This window comes from Lutra lutra, chromosome 7, assembly GCF_902655055.1.
Source record: "Lutra lutra chromosome 7, mLutLut1.2, whole genome shotgun sequence".
NCBI classification, from domain to species: Eukaryota; Metazoa; Chordata; class Mammalia; order Carnivora; family Mustelidae; genus Lutra; species Lutra lutra.
The window spans coordinates 46,249,711-46,264,020 of record NC_062284.1 but is presented as its reverse complement, the minus strand read 5'-3'; the positions used below and the strand labels follow the sequence as shown (position 1 = coordinate 46,264,020).

Here is a 14,310-nt window from a genome sequence, read left to right as displayed (position 1 = left end):
CTTGTTTCAGGAGCTAAACCGTTTACGAAAGGCTGCCCTGGCATTTGGTTTCCTGGACCTGCTCAAAGGGGTGGCTGACATGCTGGAAAGGGAGTGCACGCTGCTGCCCGACACAGCACACCCGGACGCCGCCTTCCAGCTGACCCACGCTGCCCAGCAGCTCAAGCTAGCCAGCACCGGCACCTCTGAGTATGCCGGCTATGAGCACAACATCACGCCTTTGCATACAGACTTCTCCGGGAGCAGCACTGAAAGAATGTGAAACTGACTTTGGGAGCCTTCCTGCTTTCTTTCATGACAGGTGAAAAGGATTTAGGGTAAAAACTTTCCAGTTTGTTCACCTCTGCAAGAGCCCCCCCCCGGCCAAGACTTCCCTGAGGTTGCCTCGGAAGCACCACTTGCTGGGCTGTGCTGCTTGGGCTTTGACCTTGGTTTTCTGGAGCTGAGTCTTTAAGCCCCAAAAAACCATTGTTGCTCCCACAGTGGGCACACCTTCTGAGTAACTTAAAGGACTGATGAATACAGAGCTCTCCCCACTTCCTCCTAATCAGCGGGGGTTCTCGGGCTTCCTAAAGGTACCTCCTCTCCTCTCCCAACCTTAAGGACATTTTCCAGCTTCTGTCCTTGCAATGAGCAGCCCAGCCCAGACTGTCTGGGATTTGCTAAATGTGAGTCCAACACCATTAAGTGTCAGAACTGTCCTTAGAACTTGGGCAAAAACTTGATGGTAACCCTTTGGTGTAGTATGTCTTGAGATATAGACTTAAACAGCAGCTATAAATGTATAAAATGATTCCTACTTCTTCAGGTTTTGGTTTTGTTTTTTAATGAAAATAAAATACTTGATTTTCTAGAAAATGGATTCATTGGGAAACTAATGGGTCTTTGACTTTTGGTCTGTCCTATTACCTGGATGTAATTTCAACTTCCTAAGTGGCACAGATTTCATAAGTCCTGAGAATTCTTGGGTTCCATATGGACTTATTTCTGACACTGGTTAGGTCTCTGCCTCAGCCAGGTTCCACCCCGGTGGATTTGACTGTTCTCTCTTCAGTACGGTATCAATTCATTCACTAGCTTCAGGACCTTAGCCAAGTCAGGTAACTTCTCCAAGCTTTCTGCCATCAGTGCTTTTCAGATTGCTCTGTGGACTCCGGAGGTTAACCCTCCTGTAGGCTTCACCCCAAGCAATCATTTTCACACGCTGAATTTAACATTTCACCATGCAGTGCAGTATAATATTTTGTCTGAACAAAGGACTTTATCATTAGCAACCTGAAAACCCATCAGACTAAATGATCTTTAAGCACAAGTTGTTAGGATTTTGACTGTAAATGTTTAATAGAAATACACAATGTTTTGCTTTCTCAGATAGCAATAGTTTATAACAATCACTAAGAATACAGATTCTGCCACAGAGATGCAGCATATACTGCAAAGCTGATCTGTCCAAATAAAGTCAGGTGAAAGAACAGAAGTTAACACAAACAAGTGTTGACAGAAGTTACAAACATGCAAAATACCCTTCAGTGCAATGAACTTATTAAAAAAAAAAAAAAAATCAGCCAGCCTATGCTAATCTGATGTCTTTAGGTCAAACCAAGTTTCCATATCCGGCTCAGAGAAACAGTGTAACTTATGGAGTCCCCTCTCACCCAAGAACAATAGGAATGGCCGAACAGAAAGAGCTACCATGTTCTTAAATTCTTTTGTACAAGCATTACTTCTAACATATATTTTACTTGGTGAACCTGGAATGTTTTAGAGGAAACAATATTTTTGACAATGGCCAAACTTTACAATGTCTCCACTTTTCTCACTTCCTCTGTGGGTGGGTTTCCAGCCAGGAAGCTTTTTCAAGATTCTCTAGCCAAAATTCCCACTGTTTTCGCTCTCCAAGAGCTGACCAGTGAAACAAGAGAACAAAGGCAGGCATTTCTGAGGTCAGTTACACCAGCCACTCTGACAGGTTTACAAAGAAATGGACTTGGCCAGCACAGAAGAAGGAAGAGAGTCATTTTATGTATGTGCACAGGCTAGGACTGGTCTGCCTGCACATTTCTTCTGCTTCCTGTTTGCCACAGGCCGCCCTGCCAGCAGCTGTCTCACTAACGGTTTGACCCTTCTGACACCTGTAGCCATTTGGGTTTGGAACGCTTATAATCTCACCGTTTTCTAAACTAACGTTTCATCCTTCTCTAGTGTTGAAGATCATTCTGATTTAGCTAGGAATGAAATAAGTGATCATGGTGTTCCAAGGTTCTGCCTGGTTTCTCCCAGATCATTCTGTGCCTCCTCGGTGTGCACACAGGTAAGCACTGTCATGACAGGTGGTGGTAGAAGCCAAAAGATGCTCAGGAGTAATGTGTTCTCTCAGACTCAAATATTTTATCAGTGCCACCCCTCAGGGATAGAATGTATAAGGTCCTGCCTGAACAGTGCCTTTTCCTTTTTTTTCTTTTTTTTTTAAACCCTCCAAGCAACAGCTGAAATGAACAAAGGCCAGCTGTAAGTATGACCAGTATCTGGCAGGGTTAGGGCACTGAAACAGGACCTCTGGCCCATGTGAAAGCGACTGGACAAGGAGTGCTTGGGAGTAGGGCTGTCTCTTGCTGTCATTAGTGGAATATACAAGAACAAACCTGTCCTCAGATACCGGGAATCCATGTCATGCAAGTACTACACTAAGATAATACGGTAAATTCAGGAATGTTACTGGGGGGAAGGGAATATAGCCTCACTGAGAATTTAATCATTTAACTTTAAAAAAAACTTTTACATCAGTACAAGAAGGTAAAACTGTAAGAATTATAGATTAGGCTCAAACTGGCAAGAAGTCATCAAGATCCTTTTAGTGGACCTTTTTCTTTTTTTGTCCGTAACGCCGCCTGCGCTGTTTATAAAGGTGACGGAAATTTATGTACAACCCTGAAAAAGAACAAAGCCAATGAGAAAATGGAATCTGTCTCTTTATAACCAGAAGCTCTTGGGACAGGGACAATTTCTAGATGGCTGCTTGTCCTATCCCACGGCACGGTGCTTAATGCAGGGTGCTCGGGAATTACAAGTCTGGCCAAGTTCTCATCAGTGCATTAGAGGCCACTCTTTTTTCCCAGTGGGTTTACTGTTTTATTTTCTCCATATTCTAATACGAAAATTTTCAAACATATAAAAAGTAAAATATTGTTCAGTGAACCAACACTTAGATCTAAACTTAAACTTTATCTTATATTCACTTTGTCACCTGCTCATTCCCATCTGATTTTTGATGTACTTCACTAAGTTGCAGGAATCCATATACTTCACCCCTAAACATTTCATTAATTAGAGTTCAGTTTTCCTTCATTCTTTCAAGGTAAGATTTACATAAAATGAAATCCATAAATCTGAAGTATAAGAACAACCCACACTTTTTAATTCAAGGCTATACAGTAACATGCATTAAGCAATAGTCTAAAAGGTATGAAACACTTTTCTGGGAAGTAAATTAGAAAATGCAGGATTTCAGTGTCAGAAAAATCTTCCAATCCTGCTTGACCACTAACAAGTTCTGTGGCTTAGCCTCACTCAGTTTCCTCATTGTACAAGAAGGTTAAAAACACCAATTTTACAGACTTAATATGGGAGAATGTATGTTTACAGAAGTATTCTGATCTATATGCAAACGTAACTGGGTGTAAAACTCCTTCTAAATTACATAAATTTAATATCTATTTCTAAAGAATAAGAACAACTAACTACATTGTGGGCAAACTAGACAGGAGTATAAAACCTTGTCAATTGGAGTGTACGACAACATAACACAAAGCAAAGCTGGTAGGGTTAATGCACATTAAAATGCTTCTACCCTTCCAGCTTTTCGGGTAAGATATTTTAAGTGTCTTTCCAATACTTAGTCCTCTCTCAACACATTCAATATGCACACCTCAGGGAGCCTGGCTACAGGAACAGTAGATTTATCCAGTAATAGAAGTAAAGAACTCTTATAATGAGTCCATTTTCCAAACTGAAGCATACTCCCTTCAAGGGCCAAACATTTTCACATATTTTGGTTAGAAATCTTTCTGAAATAAATTATACCCTTTCTGAAATAGAAAAGGAGAAACTGAATAAAATTTAACCTTTGACCAAAAAATAACTTCGGGCAAATCCTCTATACCCATAATGTATAATATTTGTGTTTCTGCCATGTGCTGGTTCCCTGAGGGGCTCCTAAGGGTGCAGGGCTCTTGTCCCCCAATGCTAAATGAACCAAGCTTTCTAGCTTCTTGGATTTACTTTTTGTGGTCTTCCTCTCACTGGGGTAGCTAGCCTCCCAGATGGTCCCCAATGATCCTACCTCTTGGTATCTCATGCCCTTGTGTATTCCCTCCCATACTATAACAGGTTGGTCTGTGTAACCAACAGAATACAGCAAAAGTGGTGGTATGTCACCTCTGAGATTACAGGTGACAAAAAGCAGTGCAGACATGATACAGGTACGAGTCCTGTCTACAGTGGTAATCATATTACAGTATATAAGTGAATCATATCAACATGGTGTACACCTTAAATTTATACAATGTTATATGTCATATTTCTTTAAAAAATAGATGCTTTTTTCAAAGATTTTATTTGTCAAGAGAGAGAAAGAGCACAAGTAGGGGGAGCATCAGGCAAGGGAGAAGCAGACTTTCCGCTGAGCAAGAAGCCTGATGTGGAACTTGATTCCAGGATCCCTGGGCCTATGACCTGAGCTGAAGACAGACACTGAACTAACTGAGCCACCCAGGCACTCCTATAGATCCACTTTTTGAAGGCAAAAGAAGTGTAGCTTCTGGCTCTCAAACCACTTGCCTTGGGGGAAGCTGTGTTCCTGAGCAGCCACATGGAGAAATACTGTGGCAAGAAACTGAAGCTTCCTGTTCACAGTTACATGAGTGAGCTTGGAGCAGACAGATCCTCTAGCCCTCGTCAAGTGCATAAATGGCACCCCCCCCCCCCCCGCCAGACTGACAGCCGGACTGAAACCTCAGGAGGGACTCAGAGCCACTCAGTTAGGCTGCCTTCTGACCCTCAGAAGCTACTTGAGATAATAAACATTTGTTGTCTTAAGCTACTAAGTTTTGAGGTAATTGGTTACACAGCAATAGATAATTAATAGGCTATCTGTTGTCAAATCTTGTTGCTACAAGACCACACAGCCATACTTAGGGCCACCTTAAGATTTTTGTAAACTAGGGGCGCCTGGGTGGCTCAGTGGGTTAAGCCTTTGCCTTCGGCTCGGGTCATGATCCTGGGGTCCTGGGATCGAGCCCTGCATCGAGCCCCGCATCGGGCTCTCTGCTCAGCAGGGAGCCTGCTTCCCTTCCTCTCTGTCTGCCTGCCTCTCTGCCTACTTGTGATCTCTCTCTGTCAAATAAAAATAAAATCTTTAAAAAAAAAAAAATTTTTTTGTAAACTAAAACAAGAGAATATGTAAATTATATTAAAATGCATTAGAACTGGGGCACCTGGGTGGCTCACTTGGTTAAGCATCTGCCTTCGGCTCAGCTCATGATCTCAGGGTCCTGGAATGGAGCCTCACATCGGAGCTCTGCTCAGCGGGGAGCCTGAGTCTCCCTCTGCCGGACACTCCCCCTGCTTGTACTCCCTCCCTCCCTGACAAAATCTTTAAAAAAAAAAAAAAATACATTGGAACTTTATCTAAAGTAAACAGTCCTTATGATTAGGAAGCTTTTAAATCTCTCATACTTGGAATAATTAGGTTTACTTCTTTCAGTTCTTAGTTTTTATGAATTAAGGCAACTGATTTTATATAAAAGTAAATTAATATATAAGCTGTTTTTACATGAGGAGTGGGGCCGGAGTGGGGGGACGGTGCTTTCCTATTGTTTGAAGCTTTATGACCTTTCTTGGCTGCTCAGAGACCTTGACTGCCTTCTTCCTTCCTTACTGTCAGCGGTATTATCACCTCTATAAACTTTGGATAAGGAATATGTCACTGAAACTAGTGAAATTAAAATGTACTTCTTATTCTACCTTTCTTTTTTCTTATTCTACTTTAAAAGAGCTTCTTCTAGGGATGCCTGGGTGGCTCAGTGGGTTAAGCCTCTGCCTTCAGCTCGGGTCATGATCTCAGGGTCCTGGGATCAAGTCCCGCATTGGGCTCTCTGCTCAGCAGGGAGCCTGCTTCCCCCTCTCTCTCTCTCTCTCTCTGCCTGCTTCTCTGCCTACTTGTGATCTCTCTCTGTCCATGAATAAATAAAAATCTTAAAAAAAAAAAAAAAAACAAAGAAAAGCTGCTTACATTGTTTTAAACATGAAATATGGTGAATTCCCAGTGACCAAGAGCACAACCAAGATCCCTCAGTCGCTGGCGATTTAGAAGAACTACATATAGCATTTGTATATGTATCTTTGGGGGGGGTCTGTTGTAAAAAATTATGTTTCTCTAACTCTGTGTTCCTCTTCCGGAAATAAAAACCCTAACAAAGGCTTCGAAAACTTTGTATCATTTAACTTTGCCCTCTAACAAGTGACCGGAAAAAGTCTTACAGAGCCAGTACTTACCTAAAAATAATAAGATAAGATAAATCTGAAGAAAAAAGGAAAATCTAACTTTGATTTTCACTGGATATGGCAATGTGAAGCTGAATCTTCCTGTTTCGTTGAATACTGGAATGGACTGGATCACTGAGACAGCTGAAAGGAGAAACACGAACCTGTCAGAAGCAAATGAAATACAGTGCCCTCTAGTGAGAGAAGCTTCTACCCTCCAGAGTGTCAGTTCTGGGTGTGCCGAAAATCCTTCCTTCCCGATAGTACAGAGGGGCTGGCTCATGCCTATTCCGTTTCTCCCCCTAGTTTTCATAAGCGATGAGCCTCTAAGCTGACAACGAGATGAATAAGAAACACTACTTTTGACAGCACTGAGCTTTAGTTTTCTATTCTATAAAATGGAGAGAAAAACCCCTACCTGACTCACTCACTAGGTGTCTGTAAGAATAAAATGAAATCATTGATAGGAACCTGCTTTGGAAAATTCTAAACACCATATAAATAGGAAGCATGCGATACATGAACGCCCAGCTTCCAAACCTTATAAAAACAAGCTATTTCCCTGGAATAGTCTGGGTACCAGGAGTATCATGGAAGGAAGCCACTAGAAAGAAATTCTTAAAAAGTCTAACACCTGTATGTCAGACTAAGGCTGGCAGAGGAAGGAAGAAAGCTTTAGGCCTATCAGCTTAGCTATCCTTTGGAATTAAGCTTATAAAACCTAGGGTTCTTGAAAGTACCTTCTGCCAAACATCCCAGAGGATACAAGGGAATCCACACAGTGTAACGAAGCCACGTGAGCACCTTCCAATCCATGTCAATGCAGGAAAGCATGTAGAAGGGGTACCTATTGAAAATAAGAAATTCGGATGTGAAAAGCACTTCAGGTCCTGAGTGCAACCCTACAAGGTCATTCAAGGAGAATAATTTCACACTTAGCCACACATGGCTTCTTCAGAACAGAATTCTAATCCTGGGTTATCTACCCACAAAGTCCCATCACACTCTTCCCCCAATTTTCAATGGATGTGAACTCTCTGACGATAGACTAAGTTTAGGTCCTATAAGAACCCTCTTTGGAATAGTTCAGCATATAGAATGAATGCTCAAAAGCTCTTTGCCTTTATTACTAGATCTGATCTATGTTCTAAGTAGGGAAGGATGACAGACTCACCTTGACAATTTATCTCTGGATATATGATTGTTATCAAAGTAAACGGGCCTGCGTGACTCAGTTGGTTAAGTGTCTGACTCTTGATTTCAGTTCAGGTCCTGATCTCAGGGTCATGGGATCAAGCCCCACATTGGGCTCCATGCTGGGCATGAAGCCTGCTTAAGATTCTCTCTCCCTCTCCCTTTCCCCTGCTCGCTTGCTCTCTCTCTCTCAAAAAAAACAATTTCAGGGTGCCTGGGTGGCTCAGAGGGTTAAGCCTCTGCCTTGGGCTCAGGTCATGATCTCAGTCCTGGGATCGAGCCCCGCACCAGGCTCTCTGCTCCGCAGGGAGCCTGCTTCTGCCTCTCTCTCTGTCTGCCTTCTTGTGATCTCTCTCTCTCTCTCTCTCTCTGTCAAATAAATAAAATCTTAAAAAAAAAAAAACAATTTCAAAATTATACAAAAGACCCCTCATCTAGAATTGGACACACGCTATTTAAAAAGCGGTAATAAAAAAAAAACAATTTTCTTCCCAGAGTTAATATTAAGTACTTAAAATCTCTTTCACCTTTGTATTAGTAGATTAGAGGGTATAAGGGATACTACAGAATTCAGACCACAGTTAAGACACAATCTAGGAACAAGACGAATTCAGAGAGGGAGACAAACCGTAAGACTCTTAATCTCAGGAAACAAACTGAGGGTTGCTGGGGGATGGGGGGGAGGAATGGGGTGGCTGGATGATGTACAGTGGAGAGGGTATGTGCTATGGTGAGTGCTGTGAATTGTGTAAGACTGATGAACCACAGACCTGTACCCCTGAAGGAAATAATGTATTGTGTTAATTTAAAAAATTACCTCAAGTCTAGGGCTGCTACTGCCTCTTCTCCCTTTCAACTTAACTTTGCCAAAATATCCCCAAACCTAGAGCTGAGGAGTCATTTTGCAAAACCCCTGCTCCACCTAACCAAAAAAGAAATGGAATATGTATAGTCTTGAGGCAAAGAGTACCTCTACTTTAATTGGATCTTTTTTTAATATTTCTTCTATTGACAACTGAGAATAGCAGAATCAGATAAGAGGTTGACTCAAACTTCAGTAATCCTGTAGTCAAGATTTATTTCTATCTTTCCTTCTAGAAGGTTGGTATTCACTAGTTCCAGCCTAACTACCCCTTCAATCCCATGTTTCTTCCCCTTTCAAAATCTTTCCACGTGGATGAGTCCTCTTTCCGACAAGACAGCAGGATCCTGAAGGGTACGCTGGGTCTTCCACCTCTCTGCACCTCTCAACTCCCTCTGCTCCCCAGTACCCAGGCTGGTACTATGATCCAAGGATTGCTTTAAAAAAAACGTGCCTCACCTTTGCAGAGCACAAAGATGCAGCTAGAGCTCTCTACACATGGAACCCTAATCTCAAACCAAATGAGACTCTGAATAAAACTCCCTCCAGAAAAGAGCAGCCCCGGAGGAAGGAGAAGCATTCAATACACTATGCTGGCATTTCTACCCACCTGAAAATTTCAATTGCGCTCCATGAATAAAACACAAAGAAAACCACAGCTTTGTTTTGCATTTCTTCCATGGTGCCAAAGATGATAAACAAAATGAAATTTCTTCCACATAGCTATTAAAAGAACCCAAAAGAGAGGAAAAAGTTTAAAAATATATTCTACAAAAACTGTATAAATGTGTTACCTGAAACTTAGCCCCACTAAATTCAGGGTAAAGAGAAAAAGACTGAAGGGCACCTGGCTGGCTCAGTCAGTGGAGCATGTGACTCTTGATCTCAGGGTCATGAGTTCAAGCCCCACACCAGGGGTAGAGATTAAAAAATTAAAAAATAAAATCTTAAGGGGAAAAAAAAAAGCCTGAGCTCAGCTAGTGTAAGCCTCTGTTCCAGTTTTGGAACAAGTTGAAGTACCCCAAGCAGTCTTTCTGAATAGACTGTGTATATGTGTGTAAACAGATTATCACAAATAGCTGATTTTCAAAAGCACTCACACACACTCAAACACAGGGTAAAGAGTACTGCCAAATGCACGTTTGTGTCTGCGTAAGCTGTGTGAAGAACCAGAACATTACCAGTGTGGCAGCGCCCGTAAGTAACTACTACCTTGGGTTAACCATTCCATTGCTTCTCTTTATTGTTTTCCTGCTTATGTACGTATTTCTAAATAGTACACTGTTTCACTTTGCCTGTTTTTAAACTTTCTGAAATACAACGTAGTAATCTGTGACTTGTTTCTACTCCACATTCTGCTTCCGAGCTGCAGCCGTGGTGGCACGTGCCCAACTCCCGGGGGGCTGTGCTCACACTGCATTCTCCATGAACGGCACTCTTCAGAGCGGTGCGATGGGAGGGTACTGAACGCCTCCCTTCCATCGTAACCTAGAAATTCCATCCTCATGCTTATCTGCACTAGTCCTTGACATACAAAAAGTATTATTCCACATCAGTGGGTCCCTCACTATCCTCTGAACAAAAGCGGCTTCTCTCCAAGAACAGAAAACCCAGGAGTAACAAGGCTATTGGATTAAAACCCTTTACCCTGCAACTGCTATCAGCATGCCAGGGCCGGTATATCAGGAAGGTGTAGAACTATAGAAACAGGACTCCAGAAGAGACTAACCAGAAATCATCTGTTGCCTCCAGAGTCAGCAGTGGGGTCTGTATTTAATAGTATATAATTACACAGGAAATACGGCAAGGAAGTTAAGACTCTGATGCCCCGGGGCGCCTGGGTGGCTCAGTGGGTTAAAGCCTCTGCCTTCAGCTCAGGATGATCCCAGGGTCCTGGGATCGAGCCCCGCATCGAGCCCCGCATCGGGCTCTCTGCTCAGCAGGGAGCCTGCTTCCCTTCCTCGCTCTCTGACTGCCTCTCTGCCTACTTGTGATCTCTGTCAAATAAATAAATAAAATCTTTAAAAAAAAAAAAAAAAAAAGACTCTGATGCCCCATTCCTGATAGCAATCTTCCAAACATGAAGAAACAACATAGACATTATCAAGGGGAGGGGGAATCCCCACACCAGTCAAAAGAGTCCCCTTCATATACGGAAGAAAGTCCAAAGTGAAAAGAGCTCCTAGGATTACACTGCCTTCACCTATCCAAGTTGGGAGGAAACCAAGCACATCACTACCTAAGAAGACTATGGGTAAATTTTTCTGCTCCTGCTTGAGAATCAAGTTTCCCTAGTTTTAAAACCTTTTATAACTTTGTGATTTCATGAAGATATTATAAACAAACCAGACCTGAAATGGCAAAAGTCTACTCTGGAAAATATCCTTGGGCTTAAAAGTTTTCCTCCTCTTTCAGATAAAATAATGATGCTATTTCTGTGCAAAGAGATTTTTACTCATTGTAACTTCTCACCGAAGTGTGCCATACCTACTAAATACTGAAATCTGAGGTTAATTGTTCAGTACCTGGATAAGAGAAGGCATCACGGGTGACTTAGTGACACCAATTGCTGCATTGATCATTTCCACAGCTGACAGCATCTGGCAGAAATACATCATGTCGGCCAAGGTGTGGAATGTGTCATAGAAGGACTCTATGGGACAAATACACAGTAAGGGTAAATCAGGAAGCGAATTCCAACTGGATTATTTCTCAAACTAGATACCTACTTGCATGGAAGGAATTTAAGGAAAAGTATAATAAACAGCCACTCAGATTCAAATTTACTATCCAAACTAAGCTGGAGGGGAACAAACCTGTGAGGTCATGAATAGTAAACTCTACTGGTTATGTATGTCCTATCGCTTCTCGGCCTTTTGGCTAAGATCAAGTGTGGTTATGTATGTCCTTCTCATTTTAAAAGGCAAGAAAAGGGGCGCCTGAGTGGCTCAATTGGTTAAGTTCTGCTTTCAGCTCAGGCCATGATCTCAGGGTCCTGGGATGGAGGCCTGCACCAGGCTCCCTGCTCAGCGGAAAGCCTGCTTGTCCCTCTCCCGTTCCCCCTGCTTATGCTCTCTCTCCCTTGTTCTCTGTCAGATAAAATCTTTTAAAAATACTAATACTAATAATAAAATGCAAGAAAAAAGCTATTATAAGCTGAAAAATCTATGTATCAGGCACGGTGAGAAGTCAGATCCATTATTTAATTTAAAATTAAACTATAGCACATACATTGAATGCAATCTAGCCTTTTAAAATCTCAAAATCAGGGTGCCTGGGTGGCTCAGCGGGTTAAGCCGCTGCCTTCGGCTCAGGTCATGATCCCAGGGTCCTGGGATCGAGTCCCGCATCGGGCTCCTTCCTCAGCGGGGAGCCTGCTTCTCTCTCTGCCTCTCCCTGCCACTCTGCCTGCTTGTGCTCTCTCTCTCTCTCTGACAAATAAATAAATAAAATCTTAAAAAAAAAAAATACCTTTAAAAAAAAAAATCTCAAAATCATACAACCATAAATAAATGCAGAGGTGCAAAAGTACTGAGTAAAACAAACTTTCAAAAACCATATTTGTGTTTATATGTTTCATACTAGTAATTCTTATTCTAAGAATCTATCCTAACTAAAAAATTTTAAACAAAACAAAAAAATTTTTCTTAGGAACAACGTTGCTCTCTGAAACATTTTTCCTAAGTACATTAAAGTAGAAACAGTCTAAATGCCTAAGCGTATGGAAAGTTTGAATAAACTATAATAAATCCTCTTCACGGACTATTATGTAGTAATTTAAAATGATAGTTATTGCTTATAGAACATCAGCAAATGCCGTATCAGTTCTGAGCAGACCATAATATAAAATCCTTTACTTTTCATACCGATCCTTACTTGACATCCTGCCTTCCTACATGCTTCTTTGCCATGTTTCTCAACCACAGTACTACTGACAATTCTTGGGCCTACACGGTGCACTAGGTTTAGGATTCCTGAGTCCTTGCCTATTTGACACAAGGAGTGCCTCCAAGGATCTGGCAGAGTTAGGCCAGTGACCACCAAAGATGGCATTTGTAGGAGGCTCAAAAGAGTACAGTTTAAACATCAGCTTAGGGGCACCTGGGTGGCTCAGTCAGTTAAGCCTCTGCCTTCGGCTCTCTGTGCTCAGTCTGCTTTCTCCCTCTCCGTCTGCTGCTCCCCCTACCTGTACTCTCTCTCAAATAAATAAAATATTTTTTAAAAAATTTGCCATTTACCAACACCCTTCATTCAAAAGGAGAAAACTCCAAAGGGCAAACTGGGTGCCATGCACTAGGTTCTTACCACGTCTCTGATGCCTGATAAGGGAAGAAATAAAGAAGCAGCTCCATTCTAGAAGGTGGCTGGTAAAGGGCTGAGAGCCAAAATAGAAATGACAAATCCAAGCAGCTTAAACACATGACCCAGATAACTGAAGAGCTTTTGGAGTAGATCACCTAATGGCCTGCAGGCTTGCACAGGAACAACAGTCAATCTAACAATGTTAAATTAGATGATTGGGTGTTTGCATGTCCCTGTTCGTTCCATGAGACTTGTGATCAATCCACAGTAAGAAAAACCGCAGGTCTGAGACTTGCCTCCTTTTTTCAAGTAACTCATCTATAGGCCTTTGGTCACATGAGACTCTAAGACAGAAGGCATTTGTGAAGTCTTCACTAGCCTGCCGCTGTGCTTTACAGAATTCTAAGATCTTAAGAAGGCTGGAAAGACAACATGCACTTCTTTGAAATGATTCTAGAGCTAATGACAATTCACCCACCACAAAACCCCTCAGATGGGAAAATTAAGGGCTAAAAAAAAAAAAAAAAAAGCAGACTATAGGACTTTTTTCCCTTTTTGTAAACAGAGCTTCTATTTTCCATTATACAGATATTTTTCCTATTTCTTCTACAAAATAGGGACAAATTTTTAAACTGTCCACATCCAAACCATTTTCAGATGGTGCATTCCTTCCAATCTTTTTGCATGTATTGGTTCAGTAATTTCCCCATTTTATATAATGTGATGTAACTGGAAGAACGAATTTATACTTTACTTTTGTAGCCTGTCGTATTTCTCCATGTTACTATAAACTCTTAAATATTTTCTATCTGCTTCACAACATTCCACTGAATGAATATTCGAAAGTAAATCCTCATTGATGGCCATCTAGGCAGCTTCTAAATTGTCACTAATCTAAACAATGCCATAGTGTATACCTTCTGAAAAAGCTTTTTTTGTAGTTTCGGTGATTTCTTTAGAACGCGCTTCCAGAAATGAAATAACCAGGTTCAAGGATATGAACAGTCAGGTGTCTTGATGAGCTCTGCCAAGTGATTTAACAAAAGAGCTGTGCTCATGCCCTTTCCAGTAGCCACTGGTGTGTCTACTTTAGCATATGTCCTCTTAAATTCGTTATCTTTTTTAACTTTGCAAAACTGACAAAATCGTATTTTTATTTCCTTCATCATTATTGAGTTAAACATTTTTTTGTATATTAAATTGGTTTTACTCCCTCTTAGGAACTACCTGCACATGACTTCTATTTATCTATTCCATGGGATCTAGATGTTTTTAGATCAATTTGTAACAAATTCTTTATATGTAATCAACCCCTGCTAGTATCTGTTGCAATTTTCCACCAACCCTCCATCCCCATGCTACTAACCTCCATATACTTTTAATCTGAGTGTTGTCTTAGTGGGGTATTTTTA

General features: G+C 41.4%; 2 protein-coding genes across 11 annotated transcripts in view; one reads left to right on the top strand and one right to left on the bottom strand.

Annotated features, from left to right (window-relative positions):
• INTS14 (integrator complex subunit 14) overlaps window positions 1-1,543 on the top strand; it is a 30,815-nt gene extending 29,272 nt beyond the window's left edge. For all 10 annotated transcript variants that reach the window (XM_047736342.1, XM_047736335.1, XM_047736334.1 and 7 more), the window contains one exon: window positions 11-1,543. In XM_047736342.1, coding sequence (XP_047592298.1) covers window positions 11-262 — 252 coding nt within the window. In that variant the 3' untranslated portion in view covers window positions 263-1,543. The remainder of the gene's footprint in view (window positions 1-10) is intronic.
• HACD3 (3-hydroxyacyl-CoA dehydratase 3) overlaps window positions 1,317-14,310 on the bottom strand; it is a 39,679-nt gene continuing 26,685 nt past the window's right edge. Inside the window, exons 7-11 of the mRNA XM_047736344.1 lie at window positions 11,122-11,249; window positions 9,207-9,319; window positions 7,281-7,387; window positions 6,553-6,684; window positions 1,317-2,928 (exon numbers count right to left, since the gene is read on the bottom strand). Of these exons, the coding sequence (XP_047592300.1) occupies window positions 2,852-2,928; window positions 6,553-6,684; window positions 7,281-7,387; window positions 9,207-9,319; window positions 11,122-11,249 (557 nt within the window). The 3' untranslated portion in view covers window positions 1,317-2,851. The remainder of the gene's footprint in view (window positions 2,929-6,552; window positions 6,685-7,280; window positions 7,388-9,206; window positions 9,320-11,121; window positions 11,250-14,310) is intronic.